The 20,803-nt window shown below is 37.1% G+C and overlaps 4 protein-coding genes across 5 annotated transcripts; 2 read left to right on the top strand and 2 right to left on the bottom strand.

Annotated features, from left to right (window-relative positions):
• Positions 1 to 1,075: 1,075 nt before the first annotated feature.
• On the bottom strand, positions 1,076 to 2,391 carry LOC120190163 (probable pectate lyase 16). Its single transcript, XM_039193290.1, has 3 exons — positions 1,690 to 2,391; positions 1,504 to 1,607; positions 1,076 to 1,436 (listed from the first exon to the last, which is right to left on the bottom strand). The coding sequence occupies exons 1-3, from the start codon at positions 2,389 to 2,391 to the stop codon at positions 1,076 to 1,078; spliced, it is 1,167 nt and encodes a 388-aa protein (XP_039049221.1).
• A 1,580-nt stretch (positions 2,392 to 3,971) lies between these two features.
• Positions 3,972 to 5,941, top strand: LOC120190174 (pyridoxal phosphate homeostasis protein-like). The gene is made up of 5 exons (XM_039193297.1): positions 3,972 to 4,170; positions 4,867 to 4,913; positions 5,218 to 5,305; positions 5,607 to 5,740; positions 5,824 to 5,941. The coding sequence occupies exons 1-5, from the start codon at positions 3,972 to 3,974 to the stop codon at positions 5,914 to 5,916; spliced, it is 561 nt and encodes a 186-aa protein (XP_039049228.1). The 3' UTR covers positions 5,917 to 5,941.
• Positions 5,942 to 7,164: 1,223 nt separating this feature from the next.
• On the top strand, positions 7,165 to 9,658 carry LOC120189562 (pentatricopeptide repeat-containing protein At4g04370). The gene has a single exon (XM_039192817.1). The coding sequence runs from the start codon at positions 7,232 to 7,234 to the stop codon at positions 9,458 to 9,460; it is 2,229 nt and encodes a 742-aa protein (XP_039048748.1). The 5' UTR covers positions 7,165 to 7,231; the 3' UTR covers positions 9,461 to 9,658.
• A 2,309-nt stretch (positions 9,659 to 11,967) lies between these two features.
• LOC120189574 (leucine--tRNA ligase, chloroplastic/mitochondrial-like) lies at positions 11,968 to 19,162 on the bottom strand. 2 transcript variants are annotated; one of them, XM_039192829.1, is made up of 21 exons: positions 18,759 to 19,162; positions 17,949 to 18,093; positions 17,797 to 17,853; positions 17,242 to 17,361; positions 17,036 to 17,140; positions 16,694 to 16,917; positions 16,538 to 16,604; positions 16,303 to 16,457; positions 15,846 to 16,110; positions 15,540 to 15,734; positions 15,379 to 15,458; positions 15,045 to 15,107; positions 14,794 to 14,875; positions 14,235 to 14,312; positions 14,063 to 14,164; positions 13,768 to 13,940; positions 13,501 to 13,678; positions 13,318 to 13,395; positions 12,686 to 12,817; positions 12,222 to 12,551; positions 11,968 to 12,097 (listed from the first exon to the last, which is right to left on the bottom strand). In XM_039192829.1, the coding sequence occupies exons 1-20, from the start codon at positions 19,160 to 19,162 to the stop codon at positions 12,306 to 12,308; spliced, it is 2,949 nt and encodes a 982-aa protein (XP_039048760.1). In that variant the 3' UTR covers positions 11,968 to 12,097; positions 12,222 to 12,305. The 2 variants fall into 2 exon arrangements, with proteins under 2 accessions (XP_039048760.1, XP_039048754.1); XM_039192823.1 differs by having other exon boundaries at positions 12,191 to 12,551.
• Positions 19,163 to 20,803: the final 1,641 nt, after the last annotated feature.

Consider the following 20,803-nt stretch of genomic DNA (forward strand, 5'->3'; position numbering starts at 1 on the left):
AGGTAACCAGTGTGGTTCTTCATGTCATACCGATAGTTATCTTTGTAAGTATTTACCTGAATGTGTCACCCCAGTACGTGACAAATCTTGCTACTCGTTATTAGAATATTAGAATGTTAATGAGATTAGTTGGTATTTGTTATTCTGTTAGCGCTTCAGTTAGTTGGTTAGCAGGTTGTTAGTGGGCTATATAAACCTAGCAATGTAGTGGATTAAATCAAGAAGCTTTTGTAACCATTTCTCACAGTTTAATAAAAATTTCTTAGTTTCCTTCTATTTGTTCTCTTCATAAAATACAAGTCATTGGTTCTCTTCAACCTTCAACTGCTGCCGTTCACTAGTTTCCGGCCACTGTGCCTGAGCTACGACTTTCTAACACTCGTACTACCCGAATATGGAATATTTTGAGTCGATTTCGATGTTCTGGTAGCTACACATTGCCTCCAGTGTCAGGATCCATCCATGGGAGCCGGAACATGCAGATTCGATACGAATTTCCAGTGTCAGGTACACTTTTCCTTTTTGAGCTATGATTGCAATGAATTATCTGACTACTTTTTTGCCAATCATTGACTGCTTTTATGTTCTGCAGAGCATAACATTTCAAGGCACAATAGGGCAGGAGTCATTGCAGGTTAAATTTCAAAAATTTCGGTCTAGCATCCGATGATTTCTATGTGATGTACTTAGTATAACGAAAAACGAAGATCGGGATTTCGACAATTTAGTATTATTTGTAGGGACTGTGACTGCAGTTTCAGCTTCCGAAGCTACATGAATTGAGGTCAGCATTTAGTTCTTGAGGAAAATAAGAGCTAAAGCTCCGGTAACATGTGGGGTTCAACTTCAAAGCAATGACAATAGGCTTTCCTAAACAAGTCTAAAGAGTGTAAAATGAAAACCAAGGCTCAAACTTTATTATTTCCTTCCTAACTAAGCATATATTTCTTTATTTGGTTCTTTGTACTATGAATAACACAATTACAATGTTTTTAGTAAGAAAAGTCGAGTCAAGTCGAATTGAGGAAGAAAGAAGATACGATTAAACGAGTTTTACGGTCTTTTTCCTTTTCTTTTATAGCATGCATGGTCTGTCGATTAGACAATGTAAAGGACCAGCGTCAGCTGTTAAATCAGGGACCATGTATCCTGGAGCAACAATGAATGCTTGAGCCATGGTGTAAAGAGGATCGGAACTTCCATGGCCCGACGGAACGAAATAAGCACCGTTTATAAACACATCTCTCGAACTCTGCCATCTCCAACTTTCCCAATTACTTGTTTCTCTCTTGGTAACCTCTTTCGAGCCGGGATCATCGGAGGCTATGAAGTAGTTTCCTTCACTCAAAATGGTTGGATTAGCGCTGCCGCCGATGGCATACATCTTCCATTCGTCGTATCGGTTGTTGGCAACATGAGCATAGCCTATGCGGACCCTGTCACGGCTGTCAACTTACATCTATAAATCAGACCAAATGGCCACAAATATGGTTATAAACTTACCTCGGCATCCGTTCGATAAGTCCCTCTCCGAACCGGTTGAAAACTACCGTAATTTTCATAACTTCATCGGCGATAAAGTCGTCGCTGTGGCCTAACAACATCACCTGCAATTCGGGTACATTCAATAGGTTAAAAGACGACAACTAATTCCATAACGAAAAAGGAAATCGAAATCAGAATGATGACTTTATCATGTTCAGCGAAATAGTTATTAGAGATTGTGACATCAGTCGAAGCATGAATGACATCGATAAGTCCATCCGTCGAACGGGCAAGATAGCAGTGATCAATCCAAACGTTGGAAGAGGAATAAATGCTGATTGCATCCCCATCGCTGCCTCCGCGCTTTCCTACATACGTCGGGGAGTTCCGAACTAAACCGGCCGTCCCCGGCTTGCAATCATGTATGCTAATCCCATGTATGATAACATTGGTAACCCCGTGGATCGTTATGCAGGGTCCGTACGCAATCTCGACGTTAGCTCCTCTGCCATCGATGGTCTTGAAACTATTGACTATCAGTTCGTTTTTTAGAGTGATAACCATGTCGGTAGCAAAAATGATCCAAAGTGGACTCGACTGAATTACACCGAAACGAAGTGTGCCGGGAGTAGGGTCGACCGGATCATCATAAGGGTTCGTAACTAAATAAATCGGTCCATATTTGCCTCCTATCGATGCTTTCCCGAAGCCGACAGAACAATCGGCCAATGCCTCTCGGTTGGTAGCCCAGTTGATGGTTCGCCAACACGAGTCTATGATGTTCATGAGCTTCATGGAGGCGATGCCGGAGGTGTTGTATGGTATCAAGGTGTCATGGGGTGATGAATAAGCTAATTTTAAGAGAAGTGAAAGCAAAGGGAGAGTGGTAAAGGGAAGGGAAGCCATGGTCAAGTGGGAATTAAAGTGAGAGATGTTTATAGGAGAATTGTCGAGTAGGTGATCCACACGATTTAAAAGGGGTGGGTGAGAGTTTTTCTTCTAGTTGAAAGTAGAATTTCCATGCTGTAGAAAACATGGTTGCATGGACCAACATATTATACCCCTTTAACCTTACAAAATGAAATTATGCGTTTAGTCTAATTTGTTTCTCTAGGCCTTTTGTTTCAACACTCTTGTTGTCTGTCGTTTTGTTTGAATGATAAGGTAATTATGTTTTTCTAGGAGAAATACACACAGCACAAACAACATTTCAATACTATCATTATGGCATGGGTGAATGTTCGATCAAGTCTAAAGATGGATATAGAACATCGGATTTTCACCTGACTTAGTTTTGTAAGGTTTTATTTAGAGAATATAATTAGATTGGGTCGAGTTCAAATTTAAGATAAAATTATTTAATTTGAGATAATAGCATAATTGTCTCTTATATATTTAAAGATAATTACGATAATATTTATTTTATATTTTTTTAATCATCTTCCTTTTTATCTTCTCCCTCCCCCTCTCGGATCAAATCATGTTGGGTACAAGTTTTATCTAAAATGAGTTGGGTTTCAGTTCTAATCTTAGGTAGGGGGAATTTTATTCGGGTCGGATAGAGTTAGATTGACCAAAAACTTATCCAACACAACCCATACTCACCCCTAATCGAGCCAAATTGAAAAATTAAATTAACCGAGTTTACGAATACCATTTTATCATTCAAATTTATTTAAATTTTTTTAGTGGAATCAAGTTAAAATTATAAAATTTGAGTCGAATAAAATTTAATATATCTATTTGGATTTCTATATAAATTTAAATAAATTATTTATAATGTTACGATGACGATTGATTTCAATTTAATAACTATTCATAACCATATATATAAAAAAAGATTTATAATATTATTTAATAAATTAGAATCATTTAAAATTGTATAATATATTTATAATATTATTTAAAAAATTTAAGGTTAATATCAATGAACTAAAGGACAAATAAGAAAAAAGAATTTAGATAGAATTATAATTAAAAGATTTTTTTATTAAGCTATGATAATTACAAAATAATATTTTTATTAAATATTTTTATTTGACAATTAACGCTCAATTATTCTACCATAGTCATTGGTGTTTGAACATATATTATATAGGAACAACAACGATTCTTTAACTATTGAATTAAGTTTGTTCGTGCTATAATTAAAAGATTTAATATATTGTAGTTGAGTAACATATAGCTCGAAATTAATCGAAATATAATTAAAATAAAATTATAATAAAATTATTTAATTAAAACCTAAAATGGTATCGTTAGAATAATTATTTATACGTTAAAAACTCGGGATCTGAGGAGGAAAAGGTGGTCTCTGTGTGTGTGTGTGTGTGTGTTTTGGTGCGGGGTTGGCGGGGGGGGGGGAGTTAAACACGCCGTATTCCCCACAAGATGAAAACGCAACGTTTGGCCTAATACTGACGCTGAACTGGCCGAAAGGGGAGGAGAAGGAACAAAGAGAGTAGGAAACACGATCATTAGTTCTGATGAACAATCTGGAAGAGTCCAAAGGCAACAACAACCCTCAACATCAACAGGAAGAAGAGATGGCAGCCTCTTCGGCGGCGATGGACGGAAGAGCAGCATCGGCTCTCTGTTCAGTTCTCCCTAGAGTCCACCAGGCCGCGAGCGTTGTGGTCGTCAATCGCAGCGGATCTTCCATTTCCTGCAAAGAAAATCCAATTTGTCATTTTTTTTCTGGTTTCCATTTTGGAAGTGTAGCACTCAAGTAATAAACTTTGCAATTGCAGCTTCCGGTTGACAATAGAGTGGCATTTTATTGGGAATTTGCAAAGCAATAAAGTGAAGCCTTTGATTTGGTAGGCAGAGCTACGTTTTCTTTTTCTAGTAAATAAAACAGATAGAGGATTAATCCTATTTTCTTTATGAGTTATCTATACATTTTTTTCATCAGGGACTTTTGATCAAAATGCCATGTTCTACTGTGCTGCGGTCTAACCTAAAGCTAATTTTCTATGGGTTTTAACTTCAAATATTATCTTTCTATTTTAAAAAATATACAATTGATAATAATTTTAGTTGCAGCCTAGATGTTACATTGCCGCGGTTTTATTCTAAAATGTTGTCGGTCAATTACAGCTGACAATGTCGTGACAATAACTTTTTACCGTTGTAATCTTAATAGTTATACAATTTACATTATTTGTTTCCGGATAAAGTAATATTTTCCTTTCAACCGATTTTTTTTTTGGCCTCATATTAACCGCTTCTATTTTAGACTCATCTCCATGATACATCTTAGTTTATTACTACTTTTAGCCGCCCTTGTTTCCAAAATTGAACTTTGACTTCAGTTGGTTTTGCTTGTAATTCTGTTGGGAAATGTGTGTTGTGTAACTTCACTTATTCATTGTTATGCAGCAGGTGTGCCAAACTTTGCCATGGTGGAAACCGTAGACGATGAGAAGGTAAATCAAGGAGTTATAAGATTTTCTCTTCATTTTCCTTGATCATAATGTATAGGGTTGCTATAAAGTATTCCCAAAGTTTGCTGACACAATTAGAGAAAAGTTTTTTTTCTTTAATTTATACCTAATTTTGAATCTAGTTTTAGCGAGAATGGCTGATATGATTTTGTTTTACCAATCATTATGTAATAGCTATTGATAATTGATCGATAGTGTCACCAACAGCAATCATATCGTGGGCAAATATTTGTTTTTCTTTCTCTCTTATTTGTCATTAATGAGCAGCTTCCTTATTTTGGGCCAGATTGCAAACCATCTTAATCGTGCGGTTGGAAACCTCGAAAGAAAGCCTTTAAGAGGCTTAGTCCAGGTGAATACCAGTGGAGAGGAATGTAAGTATATTTCTGTCTTACTACCACTGAAATATAATGTTTTTTTAGTTGATTTGTATTGAGACTTCCACATTCAAGCTTATTGTCATGACTTTATACCGGATAAAACTGGTCTTTTTCCTTTAGCTCCTAATTCCGTACCATGTTCTATCAATATGGCAATTGGAAATAGAAAAACCTAGTTCGTTGGGGCTACATATGCTATTAGATTAGCTCAAGTATATTTGCCGACAAATAAGTTGCCTTTATCAATTGCTTGGAAATCGTTTTGATAGTATTCCCCTGCACCATTTTATTGCAGCGAAATCCGGTGTTGAGCCTTCAGCTTGTGCAGAACTTGCAAAACATGTTAGTCTGAATTGCTCGAACCTTCAATTTTGTGGATTGATGACAATTGGGATGCCTGATTATACATCAACACCTGAGAATTTCAAGGTGGCTGAACTTCTTACCATGTTTTACATGTACTTTTCAATCATTTCATTGTTTTTCTTACGACATTTCTTTGATATAGCCAGACACTAGCAAATTGCCGAAGTGAGGTCTGCAAGGCTCTTGGAATACCAGAAGAACAATGTGAACTATCAATGGGAATTTCTGGTGACTTTTAGCTTGCTGAAAGGATTATTTTCATTTTACCATCTAGGAAAGGAAAATATTGGAGTTGTAACAAATTGGCTTTCTTTACACTTTAGCACTAAAATATTGTACTATGTTTGTGCCTTTGTCACATGTGCACAAAGTCATGCTATGTTACTCAACTCGGTGCGTGTCAGATATGAATACATTTAATTTTGCCGGGTACCTAGAAGGAAGAAGAGTTGAACTACAGGGGAGCTACATATATATATGGCCTTTGTTTTTCTAATGGATTTTGTCATTGTCCTTGCAGATTGAAATGGGCAGTAGCAATGTGAGAGTTGAATCAACCATCTTTGGGGCAAGGGAACATCTAAAGAAAAAAATGAAACAAGTCCAGTTGTTAAACGAGGTGTGCACGTACAACACAAGCTTGGTTGATATGGTTAGATCAGAGAGAAAAAGAAATAGTGATTGATATTAGAATCCATGCAACTTGTTTATTCTACCCAAATAATGCTAATAAAAATGTAATAGTTTGTCTGAAATTCTAGTCTGAACCTTAACTCCAAGGAAATAAGAGGGAAATTCAATTGAACGACTAATGTTGTGTTGCCATTAACAATAAGTTGGGTAATAATGATTGTGGCATCTTATAAAGGAATGTTTGTGTTGATTCTTCCTATAACTGTTATGATCACATGGTTAAAAAATGTGGTAAGTTAATTGATGTGATAATGATTTGAAACAATTTATAGCATTTATTGTCAAAGTTGACTCTTCTTTATTTGATTTTCTTATAGGAAAGATGAGATTGTTCGTGACACATTGAACTTTGACAATGTATAATTAAAACGATGAAAATATCAAGAAAAAGTTGAACATCACAATCAGCAAGTAAAGAACTGACTTTTATATAGAACCGTCTCATACGAGGAGTTCATTTTCTTATGTGACATATATGGTGTGTATAAACAAATATCTTCTAACATGACCAATTTTAAAATCAAAATAATGAAACATAGTTTTTAAAAACAGAAGTATATCTCAAAAGCATTAATTTGACGTATTCCTTATTATCCAACGTGACAGACTTCTAGAACACGGTAAAGTCGAGTTTTGGCCTCAAATTCTACTAGTTCCAGCGGCATGGCTAGATTATGAGATGGAAGCGTAAGGCTAGAACATAATTTATCAGTGGACTAGATTTGTTCGGAGCAGGACGTCGGATTCCAATGCCCGATCAAAAATACAGTGAACCATGAAACCATAGAAATGGTAAGCTAAAAATATCGGTCTTTGTAAAACCTTCCAAGATTCAACCTTTAACGTGCAGTAGAATGAGTGATGAACAAGATAATACCCACTACCATCAGCACCACCAAATCCTTCAATTCCATCATCAACCGCCTCTCCTCACAAGGATCCCACGACCAAGTCCTCTTCACCTACATTTCCATGCTCAAATCCAACACCCTCCCCGATTCCCACACTTTCCCCAGCCTCCTCAAAGCCTGCACTTCTCTAAACCTCTTTTCCCTCGGCCTCTCCATACACCAACACATTATACACCATGGGTTTTCTTCGGATTCCTACACGGCATCTTCTTTGACAAACTTTTACGCGAGATTCGGTCGCACGACGAACGCTCGCAAGGTGTTCGATAAAACGCCGGACAGAGATGTTGTTCCCTGGACTGCCGTTATTGGATGCTATTGTCGTGGTGGCGACCTGGACAATGCTTTTTTAATGTATAATGAAATGCGATGCGGTGGGGTTGAGCCTAGTCCGGTTACTTACTTGAGCTTGCTCTCTGGAGTATTGGAGTTTGGTTACGTGCAGGCTTTGCATGGCTGTGTGGTTTTACATGGCTTTGAATCAGATATAACTTTGGGGAATTCGTTGTTGAATGCATATATAAAATGTGGGAGCATTGAGGAAGCAAAAGCGTTGTTTGAATTTATGAACCAACGAGATAAAATTTCATGGAATTCTTTGATTTCTGGTTATGCTCAGTTAGGGAATGTTGAGGAAATTTTGCAACTTCTTTCTGGAATGAAGATAGAAAGTACTGGCCCCGATCGCCAAACTTTTGGTTCTTTGATTGCTGCCGTTTCGGCACAGAGTAAACTTAATCTTGGAAGAATGGTGCATGGACAGACTTTAAGATGTGGCTTTGATTCAGATGCACATGTTGAAACAGCACTTATGGTTATGTATTTAAACTGTGGTAATACTGATGCTGCATATCGGATTTTTGAAGGGGTATCTGAAAAAGACGTGGTTCTATGGACAGCGATGATCTCCAGGCTAGTGCAAAATAATTATGCAGGAAAGGCTTTGATAGTTTTCAATAGTATGTTGAAGTCAAGAGTAGAGCCATCCGCTGCCACCATAACTAGTTCTCTTGCTGCTTGTGCACACCTGGGTGCTTTTGGCTTAGGAACCTCCATCCATGCTTACATTTTAAGGCAAGGATTGACGATAGATATTCCAGCTCAAAACTCTCTTGTGACCATGTATGCCAAGTGTGGTCATCTGGAGCAAAGTTGTGCAGTTTTCGAGAGGATGGACAAAAAGGATTCGGTTTCTTGGAATGCAATAATTTCCGGATGTGCCCAAAATGACAATTTATCCAAGGCATTGTTCTTCTTCAATAAAATGAGGTCAACCCTTCAAAAATCTGATTCATTAACTGTTGTCATTTTGCTTCAAATCATCACATCTACCAGTGCTCTCCATCAGGGAAAGTGGTTCCACAACTTTGTAATTAGAAGCTGTCTTAGGCCATGCATCTTGGTGGATACAGCTCTGGTGGACATGTACTGTAAATGCGGTGATTTGGACTCTGCTGTTAAGTGTTTTAGGGAGATGTCACAACGGGACTTGATCTCATGGAGCACAATTATTGCAGGATATGGTAGTCATGGCAAAGGGGAGGCAGCTTTAAGCATGTATTTTGAGTTTCTGCAATCTGGAATTAAACCAAATAAGGTGTTTTTCCTTTCAACTCTATCTGCCTGCAGCCATAGTGGACTTGTTGACCAGGGTCTGAGCATATTCCACTCTATGTCTAGAGATTTTGGTATTCAACCAGGAGTTGAGCATCGTGCTTGCATTGTCGATCTCCTTTGTCGAGCTGGCAAGGTGGAAGAAGCTTACAACTTCTACAAGGAGAATTTCTCGGAGCCCATCGCTGATGTTTTGAGCATGCTACTCGATACCTGTCGAGCAAATGATAACCTGGAACTTGCTGATGTGATTGCCCAAGATGTCATCATGTTGAAGCCTACAAGTGCTGGAAACTATGTCCAGATAGCACACTGTTACGCTTCTATGAGTAGATGGAACAGCATGGGGGAAGCATGGACTCAAATGAGGTCTCTAGGCTTGAGAAAACTCCCAGGATGGAGTTTCATTGACCTGCATGGTATAGTTACCATGTTTTTCTCCGGCCAAAACACTCATCCGAAACATGAGGAACTGGTTTGTACACTGTCAACTCTGAGGTGGGAAATGAGTGAAGATGGTGTGAACTTTAAGATGAACGAAGTTCGTGATATGTTCTTCGACTAGAGGTTTTTATGAACAAAAACTGCGGAGTACTCTATGCTTTGGACTGTAAAACAGATTCCAACGCAACAGATTAACTTTGGAAGATGAGAGGGAACAATTACGCTTGATATTATATCGACTGCCAGGTGCAGGTAATTTGTCTTTCTTCCATGTTACAGAGATTTGATGCATCAATGCTGTTAAGGCCTCTTAAAGGAAACTCTGAGATGCTCTGCAGAAAGATTTTTTTTTTTTTTTTGTGATTAGAAAACAGGAAAACAATTAATCATTTGTATAAGATTGTTCAAGATTGGGTGGAATTCCGAACCAAAGAACTCGATTGAATGAATTTGCTTGATTCGAATAAATTTAAATGTTCTTGATTTCGGGTTCTAACTTGAATGAATTTACTTGGATTCGGAGAAATTTAATTGTTCTTGATGGCTATTGTTTCAAACTTGTAAAATAACTCCCATTGGAAGGTTGAAATCATGCATCAATTAACTATTACAGACGATATGATTGGTGTTGCTTAAGGTTTCTGATTGTAAAGTTTGGGTTTTTTGTGTACTGTTTTGGTTTCATTGTCTAGGTAAAAGAACTTGAGTATTAGATCTAATAAGATAATTAGATAGGTTAAATGACCGTTGAAATATATATAATAATTATCATTGTAAGTATGGAGCTGTTACACTAAAAAAATTATGCAGATTGTAATGAAAATGACAGCTTTTCCTAGCCAGTAAACATGTATGATCTCAATCAGACTTCACTTATCATTTAACTAGCAACACCAATGTCAATGGTGATTATCCGAACTCCTGCACCGTGTTTCGATCTTCAGACTCTTCTATCTGCCTCCTGAAGCTCTGTTTCGAAACTAAAACCTATATCTGCATATACAATAGTGTTGTATATCAGCAAAACTTTAGCAGGCAACCTGCTTGCCACCCTAATTGTTCTTTACAGGCGTATCAGCTTAGAGTTAGGTGGTTTGAGATATTGTGATCAGCAATCATGTCAAATTGCATAACAACGATGAAGCATCAAAGGGAGCAACCACCCCATCACTCAAAAGCCGCATGGCGGCTCCTCTCGAGAACTTCCTGGCAAATAAAAAGCAAGGAACAGAGGTAGAGTTGATTCGACACCACTCTGTCCGGGATTCACTCTCGTAGTATACATGGTTGATGTCCTGTTCAAATAAGCACCACAGTTGGAGAAATGGTAAGATACAACATGCAGAATAATGGACCATATGGAGATGAGGCAAAATGATAAACCTTTATTTCTATGAGTCGTTTAGGGCTAGCATCTGCATAGTTGAATGTAACAGGATGCCAAGCTTTGTTATCCATTTTCGTGGCGGACTGATTCCACAGGGTATAGGTCAGCGATCTTCGTTCTATCTCACCTTCGAGCCCACTCATATGATGAGTAAAAAGACGAATGTAACAAAATCAGGAAAGTCGTGTATAAAATTGAAGAGACTAATTTTACTTACGAAGAATAGAGTAAAAGCTAAGAAAAACCAGAAACTAGCTCAGGGTAAAAGCTAACAAAATGGAATGGGATTATACTGATTCTTTACTTCCGCAAACAATATCGGCACATAATGTTCATCTGGGATACAATTGTGCTGTTTTTGAAGTTTCTGTGCAATCAAATGTAGGTCATCAAGCACATTGAAGGAAGCAGATTCTCTACCACAATATCTGAAACAACGCTAAACTCGAGAGCATTTGCAAAACAAGAGAAAATACGACACCTATGGGAATCAGATCTCACTACTAAATCAATGTTTTAGCTCCCGACTATCAAAACAAATAAAAAGGCTTTGCATAGGAACTATTCACCTTTGAGCTCTCACAGCTCCTTAAGAGCTGCAAGTGTTCCGATCTTTTGACTTAGTTAGCCGATTACTTAATTGGGTATGTCTTGCAATCCTTGCGCGAGTTTCTCTTCTAGAGTCCAGCTTGTTGAGGCGTCGTTCTAGCTCATCAAGATGTTTATACTCTCAAGAGGGTTCTCTTGTATCTTTTACAGATCCTTCAAATTCAATTTTATATGTTTTATTGAACTCCTCGAAACAAAATAAAAATTCTTCCAACAACTATCAAAATTTTCGTCTTATTTTTAAAAAAATCACAACTCCAAGTCTAGTTTTGTACGCTTCAAATGTAAATTTTAGGGACAATTTTGTAACTATTTGAAAAGTCACTGTTCATTTTTATAATATTTAAAAATTCAATATATAAAAAGATTAAATTTATGGACGTCTAAAAAAATGGAGTGGCTGTGCTTGTCAGCGAAATTATGGGATTTGGGGTTAGTTTTGTTGTTTCATTTCCCACTTACCGGTGCGTCGGCCACCGCCATAAAAGGATTTCGAGTTGTTGGCCAATACCCCGTTTTCCTTTAAAGCTAAGTTAATGTAAACATGAGCCGATGTACATCATTTAGTTCAAAAATAATCAAATTGAATTTAAACTCGATTTATTCGGATTTATCATGAAAAGACAATTTAATCATAAAGGGAGTTATATATGGTTTGAAAAGGTCACACGTTACAACATGCATCATCTATATACAAAAACATATAATCCCAGTTCTATGGATGTCCAAACCCCAACATCCAACATCAATCCTCTCTTCCTCCTGAAAGAACAAAAAACAAACAGGCGTTTTTATGTTCAAACTTCACATCTTACTGAACATGTTTGTATGATTTAAGACATAAAATACTCGCACCTGTACTCTTCCATACGCATTTGTGACTTACCAAGTTGAATGGCAGAATAAGAATGTTGAACTCAAAGCTGTCTGGGATCTCTTGTGAATGTGGGCACGTATAGGTGCACCAGAACTATTGGATGCTGCTCGCCTTGGCGCTTTGACGATCCAAGATAACGTTTAAGATCTTTCCGGGAACAAAGATTCTCTTTCTGATTGGTTTCCCATCGAGATACTTCGAGAGTTTCTCGTCTTGTGAAGCTAATGTAAAAGCATCCTCCTCCGAACATCCTTTTTCGACCTCGATTGTACCCCTGGTCTTGCCGTTTATCTGGATAGGCAGTACAATGGTTGATTCCTTCAAGTACACGGGATCAGCCTGGCATTGGAGTATGAACAAGGTTGTGAGAGGTTATCACACTATTACACCCCTTCCCCCCTGCCTATAGTAAGTGGTTTGTTGAAGACGAGCTGTAAAAATAAATAAATATAAATCTGAACAGAAAATTATACCTTAGGGAAAGCCTCGTACGCTATCGAGTCCGGATGACCGAGGCGAGACCAAAGCTCCTCCGCCATGTGAGGTGCATACGGCGAAAGCAACAAGACAAACGCTTCAATAGTGGCTTTTGGAAGTTTGTCCCACTGATGACATGAAATAGGGGAAAACACAAAATCAGATCACAAATGGGCAGAGACAAGCACCAAACAGAACACCAAAGACTTTTGAGGCAGAATTCTTCTAGACATTACACAAAAAGTGATCTAACAGGACCCAACTAAAAAAATGTTAGACAACACCGAAAGAAAACGTCCCAAAATAAAATGTTCCGAAAATTCCATATGCGTGAGCTTTTGCATAGTAGTAGCTGAACAACTTGTGTTGCTAGATCAAAAACATGTTAAACTTTGCTTAGGACCTGACAGATTGCACACTCTAGAATCAACATAAACCCGCTAACCCAACGATATCACTGACTAAAAGCCAAGGAAATATTATTCCGAAAATAATATATATTGAACACTGTTCATCGAGAAGTGGAATTCATGTCATTCATTCTCTGTGTAGCAAAATCGGTACAAGGGTCTGCCGTATATATAGCTAAAGAGAAAAGGTCGAGCTCCATTTGCTCAATGAGCAAAACCTTATATGCTGCATTGATGAACTCCATCATTGCAGAAATTCCAGTATTGAACCTTGTTCCTTCAATTTCCTCTGTCACCTGGTTAAAAAAAACAACCAATCACATTGAAACAATGCCCTCCTGGATCACATTTACATGGTTAATCAGATTTCCATAAGATGAAAAATCGAAAGAGAATATGACCTTAGCGATGCATTTATGGAAGGCACGAAGCTGTTCTGTAGTAGGTTCCTCATCAGTAACCAACGTTCCATCTCTAAATGCGCCATGATGCAAGGGTGAGCCAACTATCAGCCTCCAAGTTCGTCCTAAAAACCGATGGACCCCTTCAATGCCACTGGTATTCCATGTTTTTGAGTCTCTATAAGCAAAATGCAATAGGCACCTTTTGTTGGTTCCCTCTTTATACATAGTGATTAAAATACTAAAATAATTTGAACCAAATATTACCGAAATGGTCCCATGAACATTTCATACAATCGAAGAGAATCTGCACCAAATTCGGAAACGACATCATCAGGATTGACAACATTTCCCCTACTTTTACTCATTTTATGAGCACGTGCAGTCAAGCGAATGTTTGGGTTGTCTTTCAACAAAAAAAACTCCCCAGACTTCACAACCTACAGAAAGATCCACAAAAAAAAATAACAAGATGAAATGCCAGAATTTAAAAGCTAATATTCAGTATCGTGATGAACAAAATAAGAAAGGAAAACATATTGAAACATGTGGAAGAACATACTCTTTCCTCTGGAATGGTTTCTGGAACGTATTCGCCTAACTTTACAGAAGAGTCTGCAGATATATAGTTGCCATCTGTGTCTTTGAAAGCCGTATATTGAACCTGCCACTACAACCATGAGAAATACTTCGATTGAATTATCACTTTATTATGTACAAGAAAGTTTGCTTACTTCCCCAAGAATAATCCCCTGGTTTATTACACATTTGAAAGGCTCTTTTGTTGATACAACACCAATGTCATATAAAACCTGAAAGATAGAATTAGAATGCTAAAGTATTAGCAATGAGTAGAAATAAAATTAGAAGTTTTGATTTTCCAAAGGAGAACCAGACAATTTAGTTCGTGCTCTTAGGCAGCCCGCAATCAAGTTAGGAGTACTGCATGTCCATTGTATCTCTACAGAAGCTTTCAGTCATAAATCATAATGAAAGCTTTTTACCCGTGTTGAAATAATGAACAGTAGCTGAAAGACAACCTATCTTTATGTTTAGGCTCTAAAGATGTTAATTTGGTCCTGTTCTAGCACAAACAATCAGAATTAATACTTTAATGGCAATCCGGTTTAAGAAGGCAAGCTCGTCTTTCATCCAAGACAGCACCATTCGGTAGAAAAATACAAGAACAAAGGTTTATCATATTCTATAAACATTTCCACGTGAAGTTCTCTGTGGCTATCACATTGCAAACCGTACGTGCAAGTTGACATGAAAGATAGAATACATACATACCTTGTGCCAGAACCTTGAATAAAGTAAATGGAGAACAGCATGCTCAGCTCCACCAACATAGACATCAACTGGGCTCCAATACCTAAAAGTAGAGATATAATTAAGGAAAACAAAGAAATAAGGCAATAAAATATACACAAAAGACTCGCTCAAGTTCTTCAAGAAAACTTGACAACAAAACTAGAAGTTTTCATAGAGAGAATACTAATCTTGTAAACAATTCATATCAAACAATGAAAAGATGCCCTTACTTTTCTTTTGCCTTATCCACTAATTCATTGGGGTTTTGGGGGTCCATAAATCTCAAATAGTACCTGAATAAAGATGGAAAAAGTATGAGACCTTGACATTCTACCAACATATATGATTTTAAACAATGACCACGTTAATTTCTCGATCAAGCCAACGTAAATCAGCAAGCATTCTATTATATTATAGACAGAGATTCCCAACTTTTCAGACATATTCTGCAAATTCAAACTTTTATGTGACTTCTATCTTTCAAGATGATATCCTTCTTTTGTATCTCTTTCATTTGATGCATCTAAATCATTTAACTTTAGAAGGTAATTACAGGTACTTTACCAGCAAGAACCAGCCCATTGTGGCATGGTGTTTGTTTCTCTCGTGGCAGGTATCCCAGACGAAGGGTCTATGGTTTTAACCTGAGATAGATGAATGGATCTAAATCGATGCGTGATTAGCCATATAACTTGCACAAATAAGAGGAGGGGCTAAAATTGTACCCAAGACACTGCTTTAGACAGTGGTGGTTCCCCTGTACCACTTGGAGTAAAATCATCCAATTCGGGAAGGGTAAGTGGCAGTTCAGTTTCAAGAACCGGAATGCTCTCACCACTATCTTCCAAGAAGATAACCGGGATAGGTTCCCCCCAATAACGTTGCCGAGCAAAAAGCCAGTCCCTCAACTTGTAGTTCACCTAACAGATAAAACAACAGTTTAAGCAAAGGATGTCATAAATTAAAAATAACTATGGCCAAATCCATGCTTTTCACGGACAAAAGAGTTTCACATAACCATGAAAAGACACCTTTTTATTCCCCTTTCCATTCTTCTCTGCCCACCCGATAACTTTGTAAGCTGCTTCTTTGCTTGACAAGCCATTGATGCAAAGCCCCGCATTCATATTTGAAGAATTTATAATGATGCCTTCTCCTGAATAAGCCTTCACAGATTCAATGCAACTTCCATTATTGGGCGTCACAACCCATTTGATTGGAATATCAAATTTTGAGGCAAACTCATGGTCACGAGCATCGTGTGCAGGTACAGCCATAATTGCTCCAGTTCCATAACTGCACAAATAAAAATTCAAATATTTCTTGTGCATTGTTAAAAACTGTTTATATTCTCACTAACAGTCTAATTGTCATTGCATAAGATGCCAAGTAAGCACACAGATTTTATCATAGAGAAAACAGACAAATGGGCAACATCCACCAATTCGTAATAAATACAAAGAACATAACAAATGGAGTCAAACAAACCTCCCCAACACGTAATCTGCAACCCATATCGGAATTGGTTCCCCACTCGTTGGGTTTTTGGCATAGCAACCACTGAAGACTCCTGTTTTCTCCGTCTGGAGTTCAGTCCTTTCAAGATCGCTCTTTCTAGAGGCAATTTCTTGATATTCCTCCACCTGAATTGTAAGATTCATTATCCTCAATTTACCAAAGTACTGAAAGACAATTGTAGGTTACAACTGAAACAGGGACATACACTTTCCCTCTGTTTTGTGGATACTATTGATGACAGCAGGGTATACTCTGGTGCCACGACTAAATACCTGCATACAGACAACCGCTAAGAAAAATTATTCTTCAACAACTTTTATATTGATATATAGATTATAAGAATAGAGTGCAAGGGAAGTACGTTGCACCAAAGATGGTATCTGGCCTGGTAGTATAGACTGTAATTTTCATGTCTGTTTCTCTTCCATCACTGTCAAGAACACAAAATTCAACTTCAGCACCCTCTGACCTCCCTATCCAGTTTCTTTGCATTTCTTTGATGCTTTCGGGCCAGTCAAGTTCATCCAGATCTTCAAGAAGACGGTCGGCATAAGCAGTAATCTTCAGCATCCATTGCCGCATTGGCTGCTTGGTAATAAACAATGATACTGTAAAATATTAAACATTCACAAAAAAGGAATAAGCAAAGTAACTAAGCTAGGAAAAATGGATAGCCGGTGCTCAAATAATTAAACTAAAATACCTTTCTGATAACAGGATGACCCCCACGCTCGCTTACACCATCCACAACCTCTTCATTTGCAAGGACAGTACCAAGAGCCGGACACCAATTAACTGGTACTTCAGCCTGAACTTAGCATTAGATCAACCATCAGATCAAATTTTTGGTGAGTATATACAAAAAGTAATAATAGGAAAAATGAACCCGGAACTAGTCATAAGCCAGACCTGGTAGGCCAATCCTCTCTTTAACAATTGAAGAAAGATCCATTGGGTCCATTTATAGTACTCGGGTTCGATGGTGGATATTTCACGATCCCAGTCATATGAGAAACCCAACGATTTAAGCTGCAAGTAACGATTTACGTAAGAGGCCATTCAAGTTAACCACGTATATATTGCAAATTGGCAGAGATATCAAACCAACTGCCAAAGATAACCAGAAATTGTCAGAATTCAGCAGCTATATATTAAGAAAACTATAGAAACTTCTAAGAAAGATACTAACTCATAACGGCTAACAGAAAGCTTTCAGCATCTTAAATGATTTATATTTCCAAGTCATTGCCTCTTTGTAAGTGGGAGGACTTTGACCATATATTTTCATTATTTTCTTTAAATAAACACATTATCAAATACTGTGTATATATCTATTTGATTGGTAATAACCATCAGAACCATTTCAGGACAGTAAAAATGTAACTTTTAAAATGACTACTGTAAAAAATTCATCATACACATTCCACATAAGTTTTATCTCCAAGCACAGTAAAGAGTAGAAACCTGGGAGCGAAAGCGATTTATGTTCCTCAATGTTGTGAGTTTTGGGTGAGTTCCAGTCTGTGAACCACATTATGAAACCAATTAATAAATTAAAAACAGAACCATGGCATTCCACAACAATGAGAATTTAAAATCATGATTTCAACACAAACCTCAATTGCATATTGCTCAGCAGGCAATCCAAAAGCATCCCATCCCATTGGGTGCAATACATTGTAACCTTGCATGCGTTTGAACCTAGCAAGAATATCTGTGGCCGTATATCCCAGTGGGTGCCCAACGTGTAATCCAGCTCCACTGTAATGATATCAATCCAAAACATTTATCACAAAAACTTCATTCAAAACAACTCTGAGTTATTCAGTTCTAGGACTGTAAACAAGCCAAGTTGATCTCGAGTATTGTTGAGATCGACTCAACTCAAAAAATTCAAAGTTGAGCTCGACTCGACTCGAAAGCTCGCGAGCTTAAAATTGTCCAGCTAGACTTGAACTCGAAATAAAAATTTGAAGCTCAACTTGACGTGAAAGCTCTCGCGATCTTAAAATTGTCAAGCTCGAATCAAACTAAAAATCAAATAATGAAGCTCGATTCAAGCTCGAAAAAACTTGAACTTGAAACAATCTCATACTTAGCTCGATTGAAGCTCAAACTTGGGCTCGGTTCACGCACGAACTCGAATAAGTATATGAAAACCTTATATTGTATTTTCAAGAAACAACATATAAAATTTAAGAACTCAAGTCAAGTTCATTTGATTCGAGCGTTGACCTAACTTTGATAGAATCCAACTCCAATATCTCGCTATCTATCTCGTTTTATTAATGGAACTCAGAGCTAAGACAATCAATCAACTAAAAAGCACAAACATAGGCTTAATGAAACTGGGATTATCCTCAAAAATAGTTCTATTTTTGAAAATACAGTAAGTAAACAACAATTAAAAAAATGGATTAAAGGACCTGGGATAAGGGAACATGTCAAGGACGTAATATTTGGGTTTAGAAGCATCAACATCATCGGGTGTACGGAAGGTCCGATTTTCTTCCCAATACCGCTGCCATTTGGGCTCAATTTCATTAAACGGATATGCCCTTTTCACAAGCACTGGTTTCTGCTTCTGCTTCTGCTCATCTTCAACCTCACTTATCGAGCTCCTGATTCTACCTCTGCTAATACCAAAAGAACCATAGCTTAAAAGGGTATGTTTTCTATACACAGTGGAAGCAAAAGATGGCGAGTTTTGAACGTGGGCATGTTTCAATTTTCTTGGCATTGGAAGACTTTTGCTTGAAAATAGAAAAGCGGGGAGATTAAGAGGAGGAGAGAGTGGGAATGGTTGGAGTTTAGCATGGGTTATATTCATTTTCTGGTCATAAATTAAGGTTCAAAGAACAGAGTAAAGAAGAAGGAGCTTGAAGAGTGAAGAGGTTGAAGAGGAAAGAGAATTGGGATAATGCTGGAGATAAACTGATTGGTTGGTTTAATTTGGGCCCTAACATTTGCCTTTTGTAAGAGATTTCTGGGCTAAAAATTGTTCCTTTGCTAGATTTCTAATATCTAGATGAAGCCCAATCTACCAGGAATTGTATTTTTCCCGGTGTTGATATGGAGTACTATGCTTTTATTCTGATTCAAACTAAAAATTTTGATTAGATGAATTTGAATCTAAATTTAATGAAATAGATTTTATAATAAAAATCAATTTAAATTCAAATTTTTTATCGTATGTGTAATTATTTCACAGATGCAAATATATATAGTGGGGTCATTGGACATTATGACGCACATTCACATTTTGCATCTTTAGGGTGCGTTTGGTTCACGGAATGTAAGATTACCAGTGGGAATAAAAGATTACCAGGGAATAGGATTACTGGGAATGTTATATTTTGTGTTTGGTTGGTTTAGCAGGAATGTAAGATTACCGTGTTTGGTTAAAGGAATAAAAGATTATTGGAATGTATATTTGACCAAATTGTCCTTATTATATATTTGTATAATATTACAAATTGTAAAATATTTATATATTTTCTTTAAAAAATTAAATTCATAATAGTTATATAAATTTTTTTACAAAATTAAAAATATAAAAAAAATTTAATGAAAGGGTAAATATTTTTAATCTCTGAACTTCATATAAAATTTTAATTATAGAATTTTTTTTGTAAATCTAAAATAATTTAAGGATAAATTTTTAATTTAACCTTCGTAGAATATTTATTATTCAATGATAGAAGAATGATATTTTTGAAAAAAAATAAAAATTTAAGGACATTTTAGTCCAAAATGCCGGTAATGTTACAATACCTAAGGGAATGGAGGTAATGACATTCCCGGTAATATACCCCAAAAAATCTACTATTGGTAATAAAACATTACCGGGAATGAGATTCCTGGCCAACCAAACATGGGAATGTGCCCACAATCCTTGAACCAAACACCCCCTTACAGTAAGAAAAATATTTTTTTGATTAATCATTCACAGTACATAACAGTCCTTTGTTTTGCTGTCATGTTTTCATGTTAAAGTATAGTCCCTTCTCTTTTGAGTGTCGATTAAAACAATCGAAACCGACAGTCTCGTAATGTGATTTAAACTTCCTGTTAAAATAATTTCCCCGAAGCTGAACTCGTTGGTTGATTTACACTGGTTTCGATGTCCAAAACTTGGGTTCCATCTGGTGCTATAGTAAACCAAAGTGGATGCGAGGTAATCGTCGTCCCGTCCGGTGGTACCGCTAAGCCTAAATACGTATCTGGTTTGGGTACTCCATTCTTGAAACTCCGTCTCACCGTCAGTGATCTTCTTAGTGCAGATATTGTCACCGACAGTATATTCAAGTTAGCCCTGACTGCACCATGATAACATTATAAAGAACTACGTATTTTGGTCAAGCTTGATGATATAATTTGGAAGTGAAAAAGGTTTACCTGATGATAAGACTAAGCCTGTATCCATGGCATGGCTTGGATTAACAAAGCCGGCGCTGAAATCGAAATTATT

This window comes from Hibiscus syriacus, unplaced genomic scaffold, assembly GCF_006381635.1.
Source record: "Hibiscus syriacus cultivar Baekdansim isolate YM2019G1 unplaced genomic scaffold, ASM638163v2 tig00004072_pilon, whole genome shotgun sequence".
Classification (NCBI taxonomy): Eukaryota; Viridiplantae; Streptophyta; class Magnoliopsida; order Malvales; family Malvaceae; genus Hibiscus; species Hibiscus syriacus.

Coding starts and splice junctions, on each gene's coding strand:
- LOC120189574 (XM_039192829.1), bottom strand. CDS start 19,162: ATGAATATAACCCATGCTAAACTCCAACCATTCCCACTCTCTCCTCCT. Junction 17,854..17,948: donor CTGAGCAATATGCAATTGAG/GTTTGTGTTGAA, acceptor TGTGGTTCACAG/ACTGGAACTCACCCAAAACT. Junction 12,818..13,317: donor TCATCAATGCAGCATATAAG/GTTTTGCTCATT, acceptor TCATGTCATCAG/TGGGACAAACTTCCAAAAGC.
- LOC120190174 (XM_039193297.1), top strand. CDS start 3,972: ATGAACAATCTGGAAGAGTCCAAAGGCAACAACAACCCTCAACATCAA. Junction 4,171..4,866: donor CTGCAAAGAAAATCCAATTT/GTCATTTTTTTT, acceptor ATTGTTATGCAG/CAGGTGTGCCAAACTTTGCC. Junction 5,741..5,823: donor CAACACCTGAGAATTTCAAG/GTGGCTGAACTT, acceptor TGATATAGCCAG/ACACTAGCAAATTGCCGAAG.
- LOC120189562 (XM_039192817.1), top strand. CDS start 7,232: ATGAACAAGATAATACCCACTACCATCAGCACCACCAAATCCTTCAAT.
- LOC120190163 (XM_039193290.1), bottom strand. CDS start 2,391: ATGGCTTCCCTTCCCTTTACCACTCTCCCTTTGCTTTCACTTCTCTTA. Junction 1,608..1,689: donor ATTTCGCTGAACATGATAAA/GTCATCATTCTG, acceptor CCCGAATTGCAG/GTGATGTTGTTAGGCCACAG. Junction 1,437..1,503: donor CTTATCGAACGGATGCCGAG/GTAAGTTTATAA, acceptor CAGCCGTGACAG/GGTCCGCATAGGCTATGCTC.